Source organism: Terrapene carolina, unplaced genomic scaffold (assembly GCF_002925995.2).
Source record: "Terrapene carolina triunguis isolate 2854851 unplaced genomic scaffold, T_m_triunguis-2.0 Scaffold211, whole genome shotgun sequence".
NCBI classification, from domain to species: Eukaryota; Metazoa; Chordata; order Testudines; family Emydidae; genus Terrapene; species Terrapene triunguis.
The window spans coordinates 30,779,588-30,805,395 of record NW_020664562.1 but is presented as its reverse complement, the minus strand read 5'-3'; the positions used below and the strand labels follow the sequence as shown (position 1 = coordinate 30,805,395).

The following is a 25,808-nucleotide window of genomic DNA, read 5'->3' as shown; positions in this document are numbered from 1 at the left end:
GGGGCACAGCAGGTCAGTGGGTCTACTTATGGAGCTACTCCAATTGAGTAGGCAAGCCAGAATTTGACCAGGCAAATAGACATCATAAAAGTATAATACATATCCAGCATACTGTCTTAATTTATTTTGACCAGTACAACTCAGTTTTATTTAGCATAATGCTCCATTATGTACTAGTAAACATTTTGTTGCATATTTTGTAAAAATAATTAAATCTTAGTAGTATGGCAACTTACCTACAGCCTCTTCTGTTAAATCTTTGCTGAGAGGTGGAAACAGATGGCCAGTTTTTTTAAAAATGAGGACTATAAAGCACACAGATTACCAAAATTCTATTGCAATCTTAATCTTCACTGCTAAGGGTTGAAAACTATTAAATAACTTCCCTACTGAAAATATTAATATAAAGTAATTAGATGGAAATGTTTGTACAAAAATGTTTATATTAGTAATCGGCTGAGAAGATTGAGATCTGGATCTGTATTAGGTTTAGGCTAGGGTTCAGAATTCAGTGTCATGACTGAATCAGAGAAGGGTTTCAGATTTTCTGGCATTGAAATCCAATGAGATTTCATCCTTATATAGTAGAAACATAATGAAATCATCCAATTTGGTGAGATTCCTGTGATCTCAAAGGTGAATATCCCATGAGATAGTGCTCTCATGAGATCCAGACTTTATCTTTGGTTGCATTCTAATGGAACTGGAAAACGGGCCTCTTTCTGTTTTTGATCTAACTCAGAATCAAAACTACAGGGGTAGGTTCAGATCCAAGGGCTCAAATTTAAAGCATTAATTTTTCTTCCAAATTTAGATTCAAGGTTTTGACCCAACCCTAGTTTAAATACAGGTTTAAAAACAGACAGTCATTCGGTTTTAAGTTCAGATGTTGTACTTATCCTGTCTTCTCTACTTAATTTACAGTAAGCATGTTAATGTAATGTATACCTTAAAATTGAAGAAATCAAACCTCTTATGTTAAAAGACTGGGTTCTTTTAAATCTGATCATTGAGGCAAACTGCTTGAGATAAAAAGCAAACACACACAGTGGTGATTCACTTAGTCAAATCAGAAACCGATAGTCTTGTGGACTCACCAGTTTATTTAATTTGCTGTTTGAAATTTATGCTTCTGGGGAAAAAATCTGGTTCCCCAATTCTTTCACATGCAGCCTAACACACGATGTTTTGAAGGAGAGAAAAATATTGGTACCCAAGTGTATTATTGCTCTATTTTATATTTTGTCACTTGCCTTCACTGCCTCTATAAATTATCTTTCTAGGTTTCCTTCAGAACAAACAAATAGCTGCACATAATTAAATGTAGAAAGGTGTAATTTCAAGAACTTGCCATTCAGAAACTGTTGAGTGATTACCACACTTCTGAATTCTATGCACAACATGATTTAGTTCACTGGAGATACAAACAAAACAAAGCTTGCAGGCAAATTAACACTGCTATTCAAATACATAACCATTTCAAATAAGCTGGAAGTATTAAAAAGACTTCTATATATATGCTTACATTCAACTATATCTTCAACCATTTGTTAAAAGTGCCTCAATAGATATTATAATAGAAATAACAGTTTTAAAAGAGAAACAATAAAAGAATTTGCAAATTAATCTATAAACCATTGCTACTTACTTCAGCTAAGGTTTGAGTAATATTTTCAGTTATACAGTCACTATGTAACTTGCACTTTGCCTTTAGATTTTCTGTAGAAATTAAAAAGAAGACTAATCAATTACAGTAACAGTTCTTGCATAAGAAAACCCAAACCTATACAGTATTTGACACTTGTGCCTACATATGGATCATTCACAAGCATAAGCTATTAAGACCTGATTCTGACCTCACTTACTGGGTTTACACTGGTATAAAGGCACCAAGCCACATTCTCTGCTGGTTTAAATGGGAACAGCTCCATTTACTTCAGTGGAGTTTTGCTAGTTTACACCAGCAGAAAATCTGACCCATTGACTCACTGGGCTGGTCTACACTGGGGGGGGTGGGAAATCGATCCAAGATACGCAACTTCAGCTACGCGAATAGCGTAGCTGAAGTCAAAGTATCTTGGATTGAATTACCTGGGGTCCACATGGCGTGGGATCGATGGCCGCGGCTCCCCCATCGACTGCGCTACCACCGCTCCCTCTGGTGGAGTTCCGGAGTTGACGGTGAGCGCGTTCAAGGATTGATATATCGCGTCTTAACGAGACGCGATATATCGATCCCAGATAAATCGATTGCTACCCGCCGATACGGCGGGTAGTGAAGACGTACCCACTGTTTACACTGGTATGAGTGAGAGAAAAAATCGGGCTTATACAGCTTAGAACACATGTCAGCACAATGTCAGGTTGGGTCTTCAGATTTCATCACATTGTTCAGTACAAATACATTTCTAAGAGTACATCTCAATGATATTCTTAGAAAATATAGGTGTGAGTGCCTTGCCTCTTTTTCATGTCTGGCTGATTAATCTAACTGAAGATAAAGAGACACTGGTGGGTTTCTCAGAAGATGTAGTTCTATAATAACACATAAACCTTTATAATATCATTTACCTTGGCAGGAAGTGCCATCATTTGGCTTAAACTGTAATTTTCCTGTGGATGGTTGATAACCTTCCTTACAGGAGCAGTTATATCCTCCATCCACATTTTCACATTTCGCATGATCTCCACAGGCAATGGTTACTGCTTCACTGCACTCATCTATATCTGCAAATATCGTGAGAAATTGAATTTTTTATTAAGTATTTAAAGACTAACACCTTGCTGCCTTGTTGATAAGTTATGCATAAAGCAATTTCACATCAACATTTCACAAAATACTATTAAAGAAAAAAATAGCAAAAAGCTAACAAAGCCAAATTTAATGGCAAACACATCTACTAATTATATCACTTAGGGTTTGGAACAATAAAGCACAATTAAGCATCTTTTTAATATTAAAAATATTCAATGAGAGACTGCTGATTTTTTGCACAGCTATAACAACTCTGTGTTCACTGAAAAAGCCTTCTATTTGTACATATATTTTTCATGTTTTAAAAGTGAGTTTAATTCAACAATATCAAAATACTAGACTATGTATGATGAAAATAATCTGAAACCTAATTTTTCTACATATTATACTAAAATAGATTGTACTACCTTATTATTCAGTTAGAAAAGAGAGAGGAAACTGGTATACACAGCCTTTTGATTTAAAGTCAATGCTTTATTATTTTAGTATTTAAAGGATCAATTTGCCTGTCTGGTTAATCTGATATTTAAGTCAAAGGCTCTTCAAAGTGCTTGACTTGTCTATTTTATCCACATTTAAACTTGATTTCCCTAAAATTGATGATGCCTTCCTAATTAATTTGGGTAGGTAAGTTCAGTAATTCAATTGACTGAGTGAGAGTGGGTCTGAGAATTAAACTGATGAATTGTGGGAAGGAAATCTGTGAATTGATGGATTTGGAAAGGCAGGGCAAAAACTGATTTGATGGATGGGAAAGGGGGTCTTGCATTATATCGACTGACTGGGGATAGCGACCAAATAATTCAGCTGATACACTGAGTCTTGAAACTATACTGAGTAATTGTGAGCAGTGGGGTAGGGGTCTGAGAAATTATGTACTGGGGGAGGAGGGAAGAACTAAACAGGCTGGAAAGAGGAAGGACCGAAAAAAGAATTGATTAATTTGTAGAGAGAAGCCAATACATGTATAGATTTAGAAGAGGAGGGGCTGAGAATTGAACTGAAGGATTGTGGAGGTGGAAAACAGAACTGATGATCTGGGAAAGAGGCCAAAATTAAGTTGGTGATTTGGGGATTACTGAATACATTGGGTAGAGGTTGGGGGAAAACAACTGGAGATCTGCTTGCGGGAGGGTGCAAACACTTATGAATTGATGGAGGGGCTCATGCTGATAAGAGGGGCTCAGGGGAGAACAAGTTGAGAATGGATGCGGGGACTACAAAACAGTCTTTTAGTTTTGAGGAACTGATAATTGGTTTTCAGTGCTGGCACTGTTTAGATTAGAGAGTGGATTTCTGGTGACAGTGATTCTGTGAGGCAAAAATGGGTAAGAAAAAGAAGAATGAATAGATTTGGCACAGAAAGGGGAGAGTACGGATTAGGAGGAGCGGGAATACATTTGTCGAAAGTAGATGTTAGAACATCATTTGCCAACGGCAAGCATGTCTGGTTAAAAAAAAGTCAGATAAATGCTTTAAAAAAATCTTATGTCCACGGAATTGTACATGGCATTTGAACATTTAATGGAGGAGTCTAAGAACCATCTCACCCCACTTTTTTTTATTGCTTTGTCTGCAGTCCCCCACAACCTCCTATCTTCTACTGGTTTAGACTGAGGCCTTCCTAGACAATTACAGCTTGCCATAATCACACTGGAAGGCACTAAGAGGTATCTTGAAAGATCAAAGGTGAGGCTAAGTTGCTGACATCTGTATTATGTTGATAATTCGTTTTGATACTTAATTAACAAATATTGAGTCATTTGATTTCAGCATATGGGCTTTTGTATTATTTATATCTGAATGGTTTTTATGACCTGCCTGCTGAGGTGGCAACCATGTCAAATCTCAGTGGATTGATAAAAGTGAGGAAAACAAAAAGAGAAGTACCATGTGAGATATTGCTACACAAAGGGTAAATCATAATTAAATGCTGTCATTTGAAGGCATGGGGCCAAAGACACTAGTCCTGGCATTTAAATAATCCACTCACATCAATTAATTGTATGGCTCTTTTCTGGAGCATGTAAATGTCACTCAATGTCCCGCTATGTGACTCAGTGTAACATAGATGCACTTGGATTAAATTGAAGTGCCAAGGGTGAGAAAACAATGACAACGCCAGTCTGCATAATGGCTCCACAGATGAGCCTCATCTCCAGGGATTTTCTTGGCCTTCTCAGCTATGTAGAGAAGGATGTGTAAGTCCTAACAAGATCTCCAGCATGCAGCTCATTGTGAAATATCAATAAATGACAAACTTCACAACAACCCGAAATGCCTGATTTGAATGTGTGCTAAAGTAATCTATTAATAGTTTGATTTATAACAACACTTATAAAGTTGGTATTAAAATCAATAGATGACTAATAGCAACCTTCCTTTCCTAAAAATTATACCTCCTAGAGATGTGCATAAATAATTGAACGTACTCCAGATCATCATTGCTAAGTATCAGGTTGCTATGTCACTTATCATTACAAAAGTTTTTCCAGGTTATTATACTTGTCTTGGAACATATGATAATTTGTTTTTCATAAACCCAAATCATTTATTTGTCATTATCAGGTATTTATACAAATTACCTTTCTTTTCATACTGTTGTCACATATTAATTGTAATGGAGACCTTAATGAGGAGGCAGGATTATCAAAACAGAAATGGAAGTTCATGGACATGACAGGCAACAAAGATGCTAAGGACATACAAACCGACTGAGGAGTATATACAAATAGTTTATCTGCAGCTGAGTTGTCTATACAGAATTAATTTATATGAATCCTAGCTAATTCAGTGTTTGCTGGAGAAAATATTTACTGGAATAGATAATTAAAAGGTACTGATCACCTTCTTGTTCTCTTTAAACAAATATGATTTGCAGGTGCCATCAACAATTTTACTACCATTTCAAGGTAGATTGCATGTTGCTTTTAAATAGTTTAAAAGTGTCAGTTTACATTTTCTTCTGTACTTTTTGCAGGGTTTTGGGGTTTTTGGGGGGTCATTCTATTTTAGATGAATATGCAACTTTAGACCAAACAGGAAACAACAGCTTGTCAATGCTTTTAGAAAGTGATCCATTTCCACCTGAGGTTTGTAGCTAGGAGCCCATTCATTCTCCCATTACCTACAACAGGAGCAAGTTTGGGCCCCAAAAACCCAGTCTTATGACTCTAACTCACATGAGTAGTCTTTAGTGAGAAGATTCATGAGTGATGGTTGAAGGACTGGGCCCTTTAATGAGAAGACCAATTGCCATGGCTCAGCAAGGAACCCTGCCTTTCAGAAAATATTCAAAATAAACTCTGGAAGTGAGCTTTGAAGCCTTTATAATAGCTCTGATCAGAAAGAAATATTAAAGCAAAACCCCCCAAAATAACACCACCAACACCATTTAACTAGTATGAAAAGAGATGTATAACTTTTTATTATATTTCTGCTTTTTTGTCACTGCTCATTTACTACAGCAGGCAAGATAATTCCAATTAATATAAAGGTAGTGAGAATGGTTATTATGTTCAGTCTTGCCAATTATGGGATCATAGCTATATTTCTTTGATTCTTCATCAGCCAGTCAAGACAGCTTGATGTCTACATTATAAATGATGCTTATTAGTAGCTTGCAGGGTATTGAAAAGTCCACTGGTAAAGGACCAGATGTTCCTTTTGGTTTTGCACTGTGGAGGGAAGCAATGTACACAAAGTGGATTCCAAATTGTCCTAAGAAGGGCATATGCAAAGAGATAACAGCTATGCGGCATAATAACATATCCCCACACAAACGGCACTCCGAAGTTCTATGAGGGAGAAAGGGTGAATGGCCAATCAGCTGGGGGAAAAGTCAGGACCCGAATGCAGTAGCGTATGTTTGGAAGAATGGTGCAGCTTCTTCCAGAAATCGTGATGCAGAGATGTCAAATTCATTCTGGACAGAAACAAATTCTATTTTTGACCCCTTGGGCTGGGGTTACAATTTAGGGTCCATTCCCCTTTGACCCACAGGAGAACTAATATACAAAGATCAAGGGTGGAAAATGGCTTTTATGTAGTAAATAAGCTTATAATTATTATTTAACTTATATTGAGCATCAGAAGCGGGAAAATATCCTCACCTTCAGGACCACCACTATTTCTACTTTGTGTTTTTTTTCCATTCCCTATTCTCCTTTCTCAATTTCGCTGTCCCCTGTCTTTGTGACTCTCCTCCTTTCTTCCCTGTGTTTTTCCTTCTCTACAGCAACCTCCAGTTTTTCTTCTCCCTGTGGGTGTAATCATCACCCCATTCCCTAATCTATCTGATATAATGATCAGCCATGAAAAACTTATCACTGACATGTAAAGTGTCATCATTAGATATGAGAGTTAACAGCCCAATTAGATTAATGGGGGGGAACTGCCATCTCCCAGAACCAGTGTTTTAGGCTGTCTTTAGACCCAGGAAGACAACATTGCATCGGTTATGCTTGCTTCACATTTGAAAGGTTAACATGACATCTCAGAGGGATAGAAACTTTTTGTTTGTTTGTTTAAAGAAAGCTTAGATTGTGCAAATTCAGAATGTGTCTTGGGGCCACATAAATCATCAAGTGGGCTGACAGCACTGTCCTAGTGCAAATTAAGCAGCTCTGAGTTGTACAGCATAGACAACACTCCTATTATAATACTGATGCCCACTCCAGACATATGGCACTGCCTGCCACCTAGGTACACCACTAGGGTGCTATTGTCTGTGTGTAGAAGACATGTCTGAGACCTCTCCCACATGTAGATGATCCATGGGTTACAACGTAATCCTCTATGGCTTCCTTGATAAACTGCAAAACTGACTTTATTTATTTTGTACCTGTATTTAATGAGATAATATGCCACGAGGTTATTTTTTGTTTTGGAACATGTCAGCTCCATCCACACTGATTTGCACAAAAGAAGAGAAAAGCTGACAATGAAGGACCACTAGAGGATGACAGTAGAATGTCTGCACCCTGAACAGCAGGGAAAAAAGTTTATTATTAATTTATAATACCTTAGGCATGGAACAGGACCCCATTGTGTTAGGTGGTATACAATCACAGAACAAAGAGATAGTCCTTGCCCCATCTAGATACTTACAATCTAGGATACGTCTGCTTTGAAATCAGGGACTTCAGCACGTGTAGGCATATCCAAGCTAGCTTGGATCTAGCTAACTCGAATAATAATAGTGAAGCTGCAGCAGCACAGGTGGCAGCACGGATTAGCCTCTTGAGTACATAGCTAGCTAGACCAATGCTAGCTCAGGTATGTCTACACGTGCTTCAGTCACACCTATGGCTGCAGTGTAGACATAATCTTAGTACAAGAAAAGAGACAAGGGATGGATATAGACAGACAAACGTAATAATAAAAAGTAATCTCTCTCAATTGGCAAAAAAGTAAAGCAAAACTAGGAACATTCAAGTGAAAACTTTGAAGACAAGACTTCTGAAGCTTATAGTAAAAATCAAGACATCTTCTAGAAATAGGTAATTTTTATAGCTAATTGTGCTCACAACATGAATCCCAGATTACTAAATTGCTGTGAATCTGTTCTCAAGTTAAATGGAAACATGGTATCAGGATGTGAGGAACATCAATGAAAGTTTGACTAGATCACTCTCTAGCCTAATATGCCACTATTTTGCTTATATTTGGAATGATAAGAAAAGACAGAGATTGTCAGGACTGCCAAGCTTTGGAGAGAGATATCTGGAACTAGATATAATCAGCCCAAAGAGGATATACCTGTGTAAAGAGGCAACAGATTTATTGCTTGTTTTTCCATTCCCCAAAGAGTATCACAGCACACAAAGAAAATTACCAAAGGATTGAAAAAAGAGAAATAGTTACAATTCTTCCAAGGAAGGGCAATCCTTAAGGACTGCACAATTGTTCAGAAATAATATTTTCACAGAGAATATTTCTGTCTTGTAATCCTAAACGTGATCCATCAAACTGCTACACAGGCAGAAACTGAAGGACTGCACAGAGGGTAGGTAGCTACTCATTCTACTCACTACCTTAAACCAGAACTGAAAAGAAGAATTAGTGAGGGATGAAGGGAATTTTGGAATATTGGCCAGAGTCTGGTGCTGAGGTGTAAGCAAACTGAACGTGGCTGGGACAAACCCTAAAGGCCATTCTGCTGGTCCAGGATCAGTGGATTGCCTTGAATTCTGACCAAATCCCATCTGACCCCTGCCAGGCCCATTGTGTTGGCAGAACCAGGAGAAGGTGGTGTAAGATGGAAAGAATGCGGGCCACCATTTGGCCTTAGATTTGTATTCCTATATAAAGCTACTGCATTCGGTTTAAATCCTGAAGTTCTGTTGAGGTCAATGGGACTTTTGTTGAGTAAAGATTATAGGAAGCAGAATTTTATTATTGAGACATAGGGGCTTGAACTGGAATACCAGGTCTGTGAATTGTGGGAAGCTCTCATCCAAATTGCACAGATCAGGGCACCTGAATTTCTTTTACTGGATTTCTCTAATTAACAGGAGGCATAAGAAATAAGTGACAAATTAAAGCTACCTGGATGACATTATAGTAACTTACCCACACAAAAGGTTCCATCATTAGTTACAAACTTCTCTTGACCACTGCTCGATCTGAAACCAGTTGCACACATGCAGTAATAACTCCCCACAGTATTGGTACAGTTGGCGTTCTCTCCACAAGGTTGTGTAGCATTTTCACATTCGTTATCATCTGTCAAGAGACAAATTACATAAAAATAATTTTCATTTGCCAGTTTAACAAAATAATGGTTTAATCTGGACTCCAGTATTTTTTATTTATAGATGTTGAGATTAACATGCTGATTATTTGTTTAGCACTGGCCTCACCAATGCCAAAGACTTAATCATGCTCAAAGCCACATAGGTATCCAAAGTAAAACTTTCCACTACATGCATCTGACGAAGTGGGTATTCACCCACGAAAGCTTATGCTCCAATACGTCTGTTAGTCTATAAGGTGCCACAGGACTCTTTGTCACTTTTTACAAAGGAAAACCAGCTCTGTATTAGAGCAGAACAGAAATGCATGTACTAAACTGATGTTCTAGCAGGAATCCCCACTTCCAAATCACATATCAGGTCAGATACGCTCATGTTTGCCTGATCTCCAAATAGAGACCTGGTGTGATGTCATGGGCCTCAAACCCAGGCCTGAGAGTGCCCAGACAACTGTCGCATTTTCATCTCCACCCAATGTCTGCTGAAGCCTGGTGGGTTGAGGAGCTAATATAACTACAGCCTCAGCCGAGGCACCACCCACAGGAGCCTGGATTGGAGGATCGCCAAACTCCACGTAAGCCAGAAGGAGGCATAGGAAGTTGTCTGAGCAACTAGGTAATTCCCTGTTGCTGCTGCATTGGATCCTGCTTGTGCCTGCTTCCTTCATTCTGCACCCAACCCTGTTCCTGATTCCTTCTTTCCTCCTGGCTTCCCCCTGCCTTTGTTCCTGCTCACCACTGTGCTCCTGCTCTGTGCCTGATCCTTGCCTCTCTTCCAGTTCCTGTCATTTTGCCTCACTTCAGTTACCAGTCCCAGCGCTGACCCTGGGCTCTGGTAATTGGCAGTTGGCTCTGGTGCTGACCCTTGACTTTATCTGCTGACCTGGACACCTGCTGTACCCACTAGACCTGACTTTTGCTCTGACCTTCAGACATTTGTCCCAGTCCTTAACATGTGGATGGTGTCCCGAGATCCACACATGGAGGATGGGCCATGGGCAGGTGCACAGATATACAGTATATTGTTCTCCACTTCCATCCTTCTAGAGATTTTTTGGAAAAGAATGCATTATTTTTGCTATGGAGCCTCCTCTCCTTAGGGTCCCTGGGACAGCTAATGCCAAAGAGAAGAGGGCTTCTGCCAGGGGCAAGAATTCTGACCTAGATAACCTTAATCTCCCACAAATTTTGGGGGATTCACCAACTATAAAGGCAGGCCCAGTGGTATATTTCAGAAGGGGGCCAACCCATGCTCTCAATGGAACAACAGGGAAATAACTTCATAAGGGTATCTTTCCGAAGATTACTTCTCTAGACACCTTTCCTGTGGGTTTTATCATGGGGGAGAGGGAGGAGAAGAGGAATGATCCAAGTGATTTGGCAAAACATACTAAGAAGCCATAGACTAGCGCATTAGTCAAGTGAATCAATACACACAATACAACTATTTCTTCTATTTTCTTCCATGCACATTGCATTCTAGATGCTCTATCCAATTAAATAATCATCTGACCAACTTTAGGGAACACTGCAAAACCTTAATCTTCAATAAAGTCTATTCATTATAGCAAGAATGACAACACCGATACCTCCACCCACTCAAATGTTCCCCCCCCCCAAAATCCTGAAGCAAAAGAAATAAATTAACCTACCAAGAGCTCCCCGGAACCAAAAAATACTCCAAGCAGAGTTTTTAATCCTAAAAGAGGGAGGCTCTGGCTATTCCCATGAAGTCCACTAGGGACTTTGCTCTTACTTTTATATGGAAGATGCTCAGAGTCTATAGTGATGGGGAGCAGTATAAAACCCTAAGGCTTGGTCTACACTTACCCCCCAAGTCGAAGTAAGGTACGCAAATTCAGCTACGTGAATAACGTAGCTGAATTCGACATACCTTACTTCGAACTTACCGCGGTTCAGACGCGGTCCACACGCGGCAGGCAGGCTCCCCGTCGACTCCGCGGTACTCCTCTCGTTGAGCTGGAGTACCGCAGTCGACGGCGAGCACTTCCTGGTTCGATTTATCGCGTCCAGACCAGACGCGATAAATCGAACCCGGAACTTCGATCCCCAGCCGTCGAACTACCGAGTAAGTGTAGACTAGCCCTAAGATATAACTATTAATTGCAGAAGAATATTTATATTAAGAGGCATGGTAGCAGGGGAGAAAAAATGATGGCAAGTGTCGCAAATAAGGTGTTTTCAGACACAGGAGCAAGACTGTGCCAGCAGATAAAGATAATACCAGTGTGCCAAATTTGTTGAGAGAATGGCAACATTTGTAAAGATATAGCAGGAACAAATTTCTGCCTTGTAACTTATTCTGGACCCGTGGAATAGCCCAGGCACAGGGACCTTTTCAGATGTAAAGTTAATAGGAAGCCCTTTCACTACATGTGATTTAACACACCTTTCAGTTAATTCACAGTGCAAATGCCAACTCAGGAACATCAAATGGATTTACAACATTCTCCAGAGGACTTTGGGTCAATGCTAATGAATGGATTACACTCATTATAACTAATATTGTAATTTAATTTAATAAGGAATTCAAGTGTAAAAGCAATTTGCTAATGTATGTTAATATTTATTTTATGGCTTTAGCAGCTGTACTTCTGAGAAAACAATAGAGAAGGGTGTGTGATTTGGCTCTCACTTACAGAACACTTGTGTACCCCCGAATTAACTTCAGTGAAGTAATGGAATTGCATCAGGGAAAAAGTGGTATAAATGAGATCAGAATCAGAGCCAGAAACTAATAATTTAAGCTATGAATACTTCATGATCAGTGGCATGCTTCTCACTCCAATGACAAGCATGCTAGAGTACATGCCATAGAAAACTTTAACCTTCAGGCTGTTTTCCTTTAGAACTCACCCTCTTGGGGACAGGGAGTGTGACGATGGAATTGCATTTTGTGTGTGTGTTTGGTTATCTTGGTCAGAATGACCCATTATTGTGATGCATACTATCCATTAGAACCCTAGCCTTTCAGCTGAAAAAAATCAGTGTGGCTATGAGTGTGCCATACAATTTCTACTATTAAGATAGAAAAAATTGGTGTTGTGGCAGGCAATGCCATGATTTCTAGAAAATAAGACACACTGGTTTTGGAAAATGTGGGGTGGAAGCCTTAGAAGAACAGAAGTGGGTAAGAAAACTGACTATATGGAGATTTATTCAAGGCCAGGGGGAAATAAAGCTGAATAGACAGAGGTCATAGAATTTTGTGAGTGGAAAAAACAAAAACTCCTGCCTGTATTTTCTAGTGTCTCGGACATAAGAGCTCCAGTCCTGAAAGCCTGGCTGTATTATAGCTCTCAAGTGGCCCAAAGAACACTCTCAAGCAGTATAAACTGACTCATACAGTGGACACCATTAAAATCTTTACAGTTTTGCCTAATTAACTTTCCTGTGGTATTGGCGGCATTCCATATATTTAGGGAGCTCATAAATATTTTAATGGTAAGCATTGTATATTAGAAGGATCTCCTGTTCTGGGAACCTTTTCAGATAAGTGCTCCTGCTGCCCCCCACTTTCCTCAGAGGAAACAAGTCTCTTTTTTAATTACCCTACAAGCCTGGCTTGTTTTCATTCATCTGGCCTGATTAGCTAATGAGCACAGAATTTTAGGCTGCTTACACAAAGGCATCGCAGGAACTCCTTACAAGGAAGATTATGAAAGCTAACTTCCCAGATCACTTAACGTCAGGTTTACATGGATGCAACTCCATATACATCAATGGTTCTAATCCTGATTTGCTCCCGTGTCACAGACAGCAGAATCAGGCCTGATCTATGTATAATTTGGTTCCACAATGTTTAGGAGGGTCCTAATAACTGTGTACAAACATTTTAGGTATCTCAGTACCAAGGAAAGAGAGAAACTATTTAGTATTGAACCTACAAGTGCTGACATGATGCACAGCAGGAAGCAAATCGCTATTGCTTTCTAGCACTATCTGTAAATGCAGGCTATAACTATGTACAAGTGTGCAGAGAAGTAAGTTTCAGGTCTCTTGTATGGTTCCTCTTTTACTCTGCAGTAACAGTGCAGGTAAAATAAAGGGTAGGACATAGCAAGACAGAAAATGTGTGTGTCTAATGACATATAGGAGTAAGTGTGAGCCGTAGCATCCTTGAAGACAATGGACTATGCACATGCTGTTAAGTGGTTTACTGGACTGGAGCCAGAGTTCTGAGCTCCTTGCAGGATAGAGCTCCTAGACCAGAGGAACTTGGTGGTCACACTGCATTGTTTTCATTAATGCCTGATAAAATTCACCAATTGTTCCCGGTCATGGTCATTACCTTTCCCTCATGCTTGCACTGTGCAAGATAAACTTTTCTGATGTGGGACAAGGCATTAGAAATAGGAGTAATAGGAGAAACTATGAGATCTGTTTTGACTGAGGAATAGCCTTTGAAGAGAAATGGTGGATATTCCATCACCTGAGACAATTAAAATAATTGGACAATGCACTAGAAAATGCACATTAGAGAAGGAGCCTGCATCAGCAGAGAGGTGGAGAGATGCCCTGCAGCTGGGGTGGTCATTTAGACTTGTGCAGAGTGGGTGCAAAATGCTACCAAACTCAGAATGGCAGCATTTTACACCATTTTGCATAGCTGTCAACAGTGACACAGGGAGTGCAGTAGAGAATTAGGCCAAACATGACCTTGCCATCTCTAACTTGACCACCAACTCTGCTTTCAGAAACAACAAGGCTTGTCATAATCTAGATTGGAATGCAAGAAACCTCAAAGTCATCTGAGATGAAACCTAGCAATTTACATGTCAAACACAAGCAAAGTGAGCATCTGAAGTGCTAATATGATATCAATGAAGACTTGACAGTAAACTTTCATTTAGCTTTCCCTACACGCTCAGATTTCATATATATGACATTTTGAGTAGACCGTGCCAGGGATCTAATTTAGTGGACCAGGTCCTACTCCCATTGAAATTAATGGCAAAAGTATCATTGACATCTGTGGAACAAAGGGGATGCTCACTATGGAAAAAAATTACTGAGTTCCCGCAAGGGACAGAAAGGGGATGTGTTTTCATGAAAAAAGAAATTTCACATAAATGGAAAGTTTGCAGTACTGTCCAGATGGAATTTCTGCTATGCAGTTGATGGAAGGTTGCATCCCATATATCAATGAACAGTGGCAAGGGTGGCCGTTGTCGTATTTAAGTATTCTGCTTGACTTCACAAAAAATATTTAAAAACCATTAACAAAACATATTTTTCAATTCTTTTTATAGTCAAGATATTGAGCTACTGTATAAAAAATTCCAGTGTGAAGCCTATGAGTTTAAAGATGTTTTTCCAATTTTTACATAATTTATAATGCTATCAGATTTGTGGTTTACAGGGAATCAGACAAAATCAGGATTTATAGATTAGAAAATCTCTAACCCCTTCTTAAACAAACTTGTTTAGCAATATGGACAGAAAGGAGGATACCCTAAATGACGAACAGGCATATGAGCCATTTGCTTTGTTGCTGTATAATCTAATTATGACGTGCATGCACAGTAAAGCAACTGCTGGCAAAAGAAACCCATTAAGCATTGCAGGCAATATTTCAGGAATGCGAACTGAAAATCAAGGGAAAGAAATGACACAAGTGAAACAGGTATTTTTTAAAGATTTTTTTTTTAAAATAACTGATGAAAAATATGAATGACTTTTAGAAACAAGAGTGGTCAAATGACAAGGGTAATTCTTGTGCCTAAATGGAAATGTGGCATTCCAATCTATTTGATATACAAGAGGTTCACAGAATGGCTGATCAGTCTTGAATTCATTTTTTTTTAAGCACAGAGTTCTATAATATTTGGAATGCACTCAAATTGTTATAAATTAAATATCACAATGGGAGGAAACCATGAATAATTTGTGACTTAGTTACAGGAAATTAGTTTTAAGTAGCCCAAAGATCAAAAAGGACTGTACGTGGGGGCGTGTACGAGTAGGGTGTTTTTTTGTTATAAGTGTAAAATAAAAGTGATTATTCATGCTGGTCTCAAAAATATAAGGATAATGGACATCTGTTTTCAGAGAACACATTAAATTTTTTGATGCACGGGCATATTTATAGTCAAACAAAAATCAAGTCAGTTACTGGCCAAACTCAATTTCTCTGCTAGTTTCCAGGCTACATATAAAGTTGTTCTAAAAGAATAGGTCTGAGAGACTGATGTGCTTTTACTTGCCCACTGCATTCTGAATTGGGGTGATGTTATTTCTGTATAAACAGTGCATGACATTAGTTCATGAATTAATTATAGGGGCTAATCCAAAAACCACTGATGCCAAATGTGTCTTTCCATTGACTTCAGCAGGCTGTGTATTGGACCTCCCCACCCCCAACCTTGTAGCTTGTACAGCTACTGGTAAAGAAAATCTATAACTATTTCTTTCAATGCAGTTATAAGAAAGTTTTACATATGGAACATTTCTTATGCATGAACTCTAAATTGTGGGTGAAATACAACTTTTGGCTTAAAATATTCATTTGTGTCTTGATGCCACCATGTTACTGAAAAATGCATCATTGTGCTATTCAGCACGACTTTAACAATCTCCATCCCCATCCCACTCAACATTTCAGTTTCTCTGGCAATTACCCAATTTTAATGCATGATGGAAATAGGGTGACCAGATGTCCCGATTTTATAGGGACAGTCCCGATTTTGGGGTCTTTTTCTTATATAGGCTTATATTACTGCCTACCCCGTCCCGATTTTTCACATTTGCTGTCTGGTCACCCTAGATGGAAACTAAATTACAATCTCCAATATGGATGTGTTGGAACTATTACAGTTACAAAACGATATCACTGGTCAGTATTATGGCAGTAGCTAAATAGAAGTCCCTGAAGTGCCAACAGTAGTTTAAACGTATGGTTTGATTTGAAATACGCTTTTCATTTTTTTCTTGAGAGAAAGCACAAACTTTCCTGGCAGTTAGCTGAGCAAAACAACTGCCTTAAAGGATTTCCATTACAAATTAGTGAATCTCCATGATAAACTTTGTTTCAGTGAGAACAGTTTGTTAGCCAAGTAGTCTCAGGTTCAGACCCGCCATACTAGATCTTAGCCAGGTAGCAATAGCATTATTTTTCTTATTAGAAATTTTGAAATCAACCACTTTCATTTAAAAAGAGAGAGAGAGAGAGTTTAACACTTTTGTTCTCCCTCAACTACAAAATATTTCTACAACAAATTCAGCCCTCTTGGACCCACACATAGCAAGCGGCTTGCTAAAATGATGCACTGAGTTTTAAAAAGCAACAACTGAACAAGCACAGTAGCTACTTTCCATAAAGGTAGTTACACATTTGATATTATTATGGTTAATAAGATCCTCAGCTCATACTGATGCTAATGTATGTTCACAGCTTTATTGTCAGATTTTCCTCCCTCCCCATATTACCCTAAAAGAAGCAATTAAAACAAAGAATCAGATTGAGCCCTGATTCAGGCCAGCATAAACCAGGTCCCTGGTGGTCAAAAATCTGTCAGGGTGGTTGTGACAGCACAAGCCTGGGGACTAGCGTGAAAACCATCACAGTCTGAAAAATGGACAGCACTGGCTGGGAAGGGAATGTAGCCAAGGTGGCTGGGGAATACACTGATTCATTGCATTCTGCTGTTCTCCTTTGACAGCAGCCTCTACTGCTAGAGCTCCTGAAAAGCCTCTGGGGGAAACTTAAAGCTGACCTTCCCCAACATAACCCCCAAGAGAGAGCAGTGGTTGAAGTGCCTCACTTAACCCCTCAAAAGCAAGGAAATGAAGGCTTCCTGTAAAACAAATTCCAGTGCTACTCACCCTGCTGTGCTTAGCCTGTCTAGAGGTCTCAGAACAGTGGGTGATCTTACATACATTACTCATATGCTGCAGTACAGTATCTCTACAGTTATAAGAGACTGACCTGAGAATAGCAATGCCATTAACAATCCGGCTTTCCTTTCTGCAATATGTTACCATTAATGTTAATTTAGCACAATTTATTTATGATTCTTAAAATATTCAGCATTTAGGTTTGGTCCAAATCAGCAGGAAAGAGCAGATGCTTAGATGAACCATTTGAGACTGCAAAACTGGGCTGGAAATCTCATTAGGATTGATTTTTTTCATAATGGGCCTGATTCATCCTTGACTTCCGGTGCCTTTGTGCCAGCTATGCTGGCACGAAGGGAATACACAGCAGCCACACAGCTGCATGGGAAATACCCATGCCTCTTTCCCGCTGTGCTTTCATGGCTGTGCACCTCCTTGCAAGAGTTTGTGGCACTGGAGATGCCCCGGGCATTCTAATAGCATGCTGAGGTCTTTAAGGCATGTGGGTATAATGGTTCCACACCAGTTCCAAACTAACCCTGGGAACCCCTGGAATCAGTGAGGCGCAAGTCTGCCCTCTCAATCCCTGCACCAGGCTCTGCATTGATGCATGGGCAAATTGAGGCCAGTATTTCTTGTGCTTCTAGCTGAACAATGGGGCTGCATATTCCATGTAAACAGACTCTGAGGTCCTGGTTTGAAACTTGAAGTGCAAAGCAGCCCCCCAAAATGAAAGACAGTGGGGAGGAAAAGGGTTACACTTTTTTGAAACCAAAAAAGCATTCAGCATTGGGTTTATTCAGAGCTTGGGCAAACTTTGGAGAGGTTCTTATGTTACCCAAAAAGCTTTCCTCATTATTGTTTGTAAAATCAGACATTACAAATTAAATGTGAAATGCATTTATTGTTGGGATAAATGCTAGTGATGAGAAGTGTCATTTGCTTAGCTGCACAGAACAATGCACTTCTCCAATGCTTGTGGAGTATCATGAAAAGAAAATCTATAATTTGTGATCATTCGTATGTGGAGAACAGAATAAAAGAAAAAACATCATTAAAATGCTACTCCTTGACTGGAAAGAAAACATTTACCCTGCAAAGCATCAGCTGGGACTCAAGAAGAAGAAGCAGGCACTCAGATTAGTCAGGTTAGAGAAGGGAAAGTGAGCATGGGTGTGGGGGGCAGGGAATTCAATCATTTAGGATCCGTGTGAAGTCTGGAACAACTGCGTACAATCTCACTGTTCCCATACGGAGAGGGATGTGTTTATTTAGTAACGTCCTTGGCACTGTCACTCCTCTTCCCTCAGAAAGTCCCGTGAATGTGTGTGTGGGGGGAGGAGACGTGTCACACCCTCCCCACCTTGGTATGATTCACCAAAAATGTGTGTAGGTCTGCAGCACTGCACTGTTGAGGGCGGGGGTATCTCAGGAGCAGCAGTGGACAGGAGAAGACTCGGTAGCCCATCTCCTTTACAGCTGTGCTGCTTGGAAGCTTATGGGTGGTTCCAGAATTCATGTGAAGAAACAGTCAATTGCTTGTTTCACTTAGCTAACTCCTACCCCCCTCCCTGTTTAGAACAATTTGAGGAAAACTTCACAAGCTGACGTCACAGAGACTTCCTCCCTCCGCTGTGAGTTTTCCCATAGGAGGCGGCACTCCCCACACCCATCAGGAATAGCACTGGCTGTTCTATGAATTCATCACAAAGCAAGTAGAAATTTGACTTCAAATGGCATTATGTCAATTTACACCAGCAGAGCATCTGGTCTGGTGAGATTGTTAAGGCACAGACTGAAAGAAGAAAAGTGAGTGACCTGTTTGTAATAGCCTAGTTATAACAGAAAATGATGAGTCACAAACAAAATTGAAATGCTGGCAGTCCAGGTTAGGAGTGAGTTGTCTGACTTCTCAGTCTGTGACTGTGAGGAATGGATTAGTTCTCTGGAAAATGGGCTGATGGAGACTTGACAAGAGGACATAAACAATTATCCAATTTCTATTGAGAAGTCACATGCAGCATCTATTCCTGAGTAATTACAAATACAGCGAACTTATTTGGAGAGGATGTGGGCGAGAAACCGTCATGCGTGATTAAACATTTTGGTCCCACACCAAAGATTACAGAAAAGAACACATCAGCAAGCAGTTTGATTAAAAAAAGAAGAAGAAAAGTTTATGTTCTGGGCAACACTCTCCCAAATTTCCAGACAACAGACCCTGATCACCACCAGCCAGGAAATGCATCACAACAGTCTGGCTTACAAACCCTGTCATTGCAGTGTGGATAAACAAGACTACAGCTTGAATTAGGCAGACACACCTAGGGCTTTATCTAACGAGCTACTCATAACATAAAACAGACAACGAAGGGCTTGAGATAAACAACACTACATTAAACTAAGGTATATGCCCACATTTTGTTTATATAGGGTCAAATCCTGGAGTCCTCAGCCTGTCGACTTTAGGCCCAAATGACAGCAGAAACTGCCCATTTCCAATTTGCAGGTGGGTGCTGGGGTGAGAAGCACTGAGGAGAATTTCACAACTCCTTGCCTGCTAGGAAGCCCTCCTCAGGAGCACGGAGGGGAGTTTTGAGCGGGGCTGGAGTTAGGCTGAGACCTAACTATACTCTGACCATACAGTATGAAATGGACTGTGCTCACTGGCTATAATGATCTATATGGGACTACTCACATGCACAAAGTTAGGCACATGCTTACATACACTGCTGAACTGGGGTCTACTGGATGCAAGGGAAAACCACATTCTGTTCTGGTTTGGTCCATTATAGAGTTAGGGGCCAGACATGAAATTTGGATCCAGATTCAGGTGGGGATTCTGAACTCCCTCAAAGGATGGGGATGGCAGATGGGTGTTTCGATTTAGGGTTTGGCTCAGGCTCATCTCCACTGAACTCTGAAAAAAGAGCATTTTCTTGCATGAACTGCACTATCATTCCCCCCTAGTGATAGGATGTGAAATGGCAGTACAGCCTTCACATTGACCTGGAGCAAGTGGATCCACAATTTATTCATATATAATTATATTTTAAGTGTGGGAAGAGTCTGGTACCGAAGTGGGGCCAGATCTATAACTCACTGAAATTAATGGAAAGGCTCTCATTGACTTCAGTTATTTTTTGTCAGGCTGGTGGAGACAAAAATGGCACAGAAACAGAAGGAAGAATGAAAAACATATGGCCCATACTCTTCTCACCATAAATGGATCAAGTTTCCAAGTTCCTTCCTCAGGGAAATACAATCTGGCATGCACCCTGTGTCAAACATCCCACTTGGGTATCGGACACAACATGCTTGAGACATTATGGCAAGAGAAACCACCATTGGATGCCTAGATTTCCTCCATTGAAAAAACTGAATTAAAACCAGGTGATGTATTCTTGAATTGGAGTATATCAGATGTAGCTTGCCAGCCATATACAGGTGTGAATGTTTTTCTGAACACTACCAATAAGGGTTTTGGAAATTTTCACGCTTATTACATTAAGTCATTCTCAATTTGTGTTATGTTTTTTTGTTGCTAACCGACTTATTTTCATTAAATAACATCTTCTAACCAAGAAGTAAAGAAGCATATGTACATTAAGAAAATGTTTTCTTTTAAAAGGAAAGTGAGAAGTGAAGCAGTGTCTCGAATTGAGAAAGATTCTTTGGTTGATAACAATGCCCACTGCAGCATTAAATATGCAGTCCAAATGAATGCTTCATTTCAGCAGGGTAACTAGAACAGTATTTGTTTTAAAACTAAAAACAGACAACATCTCCACTGTAATTTCTTGTGGATGTCCCATTGTATTTTCAATTTGCCATGGTGCAGATATTACGCCAGCATTACAGAATTAGAAGGACCAGAACTTGTAATGCTCAATTCTAAGTGCACAATCTCAAATTAACTCTTTTTTGGCATTTGGGAATACAATAGTTTCTCCTAAGAAATGAATACCAGAATCCACTCTACAAAAGCATTCAGGCAAGTCAGAGCTAAGGCTACCATTCAGCCCTTAATTCACTCTGCTGTAGCTATTGCACAAGATAGATCACCCACTTCTGAATCTTCCAGATGCAGAACCAGTACGATTTATATGATCTTCTGAAATACATAAGCCCAGTAGCACAAATTCAGGATGGAACATCAGCCTACATCTGAATTTACTTTCTTTTGCATGTTTAAAGCAGAATCTTTAAACCACCTACCCTCAGGAAAATGGTTTCACATCTAACTACTAAGTGCCATTTTCTGTATAGCACAAGTTGTGTGCATCTGCAAAGGTAATATCGTTGTCTCTGTGTGTTTGTGTGTACGTGTACCCTCAGCATAAGTTAGTGGATCTCTCAGGCTGTTCTAACTCATGTCAATTGCTAGCAGCTACAAAGGGCCTGCAAATGCAGTCAGAGGCCAGAAAGGCACACATAAGTATTGACCACAGCCCCTTTCCTCGAGCAATGCCCCATCTACCGGCAGCATGAATGGGGAGGGGTAAAACAGTCCTATGCAGGCTTCAGGGTGTCATCTGTAACCCAAGGTGATACTCCAAGATTGCCTATGCCAATGCTACACAGCTTAACTAATTAACAATATTTTGAGGAGGAAAAAAAATTCCATCTCTGCTGAAAACTTATTTGCCAAGTCATGATATCAGATTAATTTAAAAGTCATTATAGGAAATCTCAGCTCCGAGAAACAATGGCATATATAATATGAGCCATTTAGTACCATCAGTGTGGAAACAGAACTCCTGTTTCACTTCACTGGGTCTTCCACGTAAAAACTGGTGCCACATTATGGCACTATGTATGATATATATGTAATAGTGTGTTACCTTTCCCTTCAGAAATGCCAAGCTTTTTAAAAAAGAATTTGCTTTAAAGTATCTAAAATAAAGTATTTATTAATTTTCTTGCTTGCTCTTAGATTGAGGTCTGTTATAATAATGCCCTGAACTGTGACAGAGGGTAACTGCACCTATATTCCACCCTCTATAGTCTACCGAGGGTACCCACCTTCAGGCTTCCTCCTCCCAGCTGTTTCTGTCTTGGGTGGAGACTCACATCTCACTCCCCCCTGACCAGGTGTATTTAAGATAGCACATTGCCTGCCTACATTGTGAAGCCCCCAGCAAGTCAGGCCTACTTTTCTTTTCTCCTCAAAGGCTATAAACAGCGCAATTCCCCTCAATTATAAGTTATCACCCAGCTTTCCCTATGCAAGCACGTTAATTCTTATGATGAAATCATTACAGAGAAAACATATCAAAACAATGGAAGAACCGACACACATACTAATAAGCTTACCAGAGATCACTCCAACTCCCACAAGGGCTCTGGTCGGAAGTCAATCCTTCAAACCCCACTAAGGGGTTTTCGGATACAAGTTCATAAATGCCTTGGCTCAAAACAAGCACACCATGAATCTCAGAGTCACTCCTGTGTACTTGTTGTGCCTCTGATCTTGTCCTCATGCAACAGTGACCAGCAGACAGAGGTCCCCTCCTCAGGGTGAAGTTTCAAAAGGCTGAGTTTTTGCATTACCCGCGGGGATACCTTTGTGTACATCTCCCCTTAAAGATTTCCTGGGAAAACACTTAACTTAAAAAGTTCATTCTTGTCTTGCCTGTTGTTTCAAATGGTCCTTTGAAGCTAACAGCACTTCCCAGGGTTTACATTAGTCACGGCTCCCCCCTTGAGATGTTACCCACAATAACACAAACATTTGCAGTTTAATATAATTAACTCCTAAAATACTTCAACTTAATTCAATAAGGTTTGTCCTGGATATTGCAGGAAATTGCATATCTGTCGCACCCTGTCATAATAAAATAGACCAAAAGATGTGGTAAAAATTGCTTTGACAGAAGTAATGGTTCAAATACAACAGACCCTTAAAGAAGGGCCTTCTGAAGAAGATATTTGCACTGTGTGGAGCAGCATTCACTGATTTCTAAAACCAGGAGCTAATTATCCTCTACATGGAGAAAGTCCTTTTCAGAGATCTGTCCGGGTATCAGAGATTGAGACTATGATATGCTTTAGTCAAACACAATTTATGGGGCTCACTGCAGAGGTAACTGGATGAAATTCTATGGAGGTCAGAGTAGATGATCTAATGGTCCATTCTGGTCTTAATCTGTGACTTGATGAGAGACACTGAGCTATGTCGCTGTGTCTCCTTTGTTATTAAGGCTGAGTTATTAAAGGAAAAACAAGCCCAGTAAATAAACCACTTGATGTTAGCATGGAGTGGACATTTTTTTTCTTTAATTGCCTCTGCTTCATTCTTCTTTTACGACTACACGTGAACCATAAAGCTACCATGTCACCAAATAGCTACACGATGACTCCCCTAGTATTAATGTGACTTGATCATAAACAAAATGCCTTCTATATTATTTGTAAGTCATTCAGTTAAATGCTCTGGAATTCAGTAGCTTCACTATTCAACAACAGACTAACTCACAAAAGGAAACCATTTCAATCTATAATTGAGAAAAGCCATTACTTTTTGGAAAAGTTCCAGTCTCCAAAACGGAAGATATCATGTACGGTCTGGCAAGCTGAGACCTAGGAGGAGACACCCAGACTGAGGTATTCCGCCCAGAGGGAAAACATCCCAGCCATACTGCAGCTAGACTAATTACTTCAACTATAATAACTACTGTAAGTATTTCTAGCTACTGTAAATGCTATAAGTATTCAATCCCTTGGTGAAAATCCTCTTCAGATAAGGAGTGTGTAAATTACTGACAGTCATGTTCTTAGACCTGAACCCTAAAATTACATTTCTGGTAACAAGGGTCACCATCAAAAAGATAGGGCCAGATTGTCCTATCCCCAGGGCCTGCTCTTCCATTTAGGCGACCTAGGCAGTTGCGTAGGGTGCCAGGATTTGGGGGGGACGGCATTTTGCCGCCCTTGGCGGCAATTCGGCGGCGGGTCCTTCACTTGCTCCGGGACCCGCCGCCGAAGTGCCCCAAAGACCGGGAGCGCGGAAGGACCCCCCGCCGCAGAATTGCCGACGACGACCGGGAGCGCGGAAGGACCCCCGCCTAGGGCGCCAAAAACCCTGGCGCCGCTCCTGCCTATCCCTTACTTTGCTGTGAATTAGAACTAAATCCACTGATATCAATGGAGTCACATAGAATAAGACGGGGAGAATCAGGCCCCCCTGCCAAGGAGTAGCAGATTTTTGGGTTTTCATAAGTCAGTTTCCTCTTTGGAGCCGAAATTGGTGATTTGGAGCCAGGTATTTGCTTAGTGCAATTTGTTTATTTACAAAATAAACACCTGCTTGGTTTTCTGGAGCAGAAGAAGAAACAAATAGTACATAGACAACCCTCTCTGGCAGAAACCTCAGGCCGGACACCTCTGCCCTGCCCAAGAAACAGCTCTCTTGCCTCTGTCTCAGGACTCACAGTATATCTACACTGTTAAGCAGGTTAGCTGAGCCAAGTTAAAATAACAGCCAAGACATGGCAACTCAGCTATTAACTTGGGTTAGCAGCTTGGAGTTCAACATGAGCTGCTAAAGTGAGTTAAAAGCTGTGACTTCACTGCTATTTTAACCCAAGTTAAGAACACACTTTTCCCCCCGTGTGGACATATCCACAGTCTTTGCCAAAACTGATGACTTCACAGAACAGTTTTCCTCTTACAAACTCACCTTATGAGCTTTACAGTTGTGTAACGCTGGCAGCCCCAAGCTGCCTTCAGACCACATGGTTTGGTGAGCTGGGTTTCAGCTCTCCTTTTGTGCCTGTTTACAATACAGAGGATTCTTAAAGCTTGAACTCCAAGGAGAGAGTGAGTTAACCCACTCATCGACTCCTGTGTGTGTAGTTAGCGTATGAGAGAGACAAGGTGGGTGACTGCAAACATAGTTTATGGCATCTTAACTCTTTCCATGGGGAGCTTTGCCTTTGATGGTTATATCAGTGTCCCCTAATGGCAAACCATTAAGGTATTTGTCAATAGTTATTGCACAGTGATTTCAAATACCACTAATGTACCTGAACAACTTATGTAAATAACCTTCTTAGTTATTACTGAGAATGTTTGTGCATGCGCGCGCACACACACACAAATGCTTGGCACTGAGATGTGACACTCCCAGTTTATACAGTGGGCAAACTTGAAATGTTTCCATTTTCAAAAAAACGATTATAGATTTAGAAAAAAAATGACCTACGAGGAAAGACTGGTTTGTTTGAGGAAGGTCATACATTGTTCTCTTTAACCACTAAGGACAGGACAAAAAGTAATGGGCTTGTGGAATCTCCATTGTTGGAAATTTTTGAGACTAGGATAGACAAACACCTGTTAGGGATGGCCTAGATTAGACCTCAGTGGTTCAGGAGTCAAATTAGTGATCAACATTACCCACAAGAGCCGCAGTAGTGTGAATTCATTGTTTCATTTACTCTC

General features: G+C 40.1%; 1 protein-coding gene across 1 annotated transcript in view; it reads right to left on the bottom strand.

Annotated features, from left to right (window-relative positions):
• The window catches only part of LOC112114242 (adhesion G protein-coupled receptor L4), a 99,646-nt gene that overhangs the window by 36,466 nt on the left and 37,372 nt on the right, over positions 1-25,808 (bottom strand). Inside the window, exons 3-5 of the mRNA XM_024210850.3 lie at positions 9,329-9,481; positions 2,572-2,727; positions 1,649-1,719 (exon numbers count right to left, since the gene is read on the bottom strand). Coding sequence (XP_024066618.2) covers positions 1,649-1,719; positions 2,572-2,727; positions 9,329-9,481 — 380 coding nt within the window. The remainder of the gene's footprint in view (positions 1-1,648; positions 1,720-2,571; positions 2,728-9,328; positions 9,482-25,808) is intronic.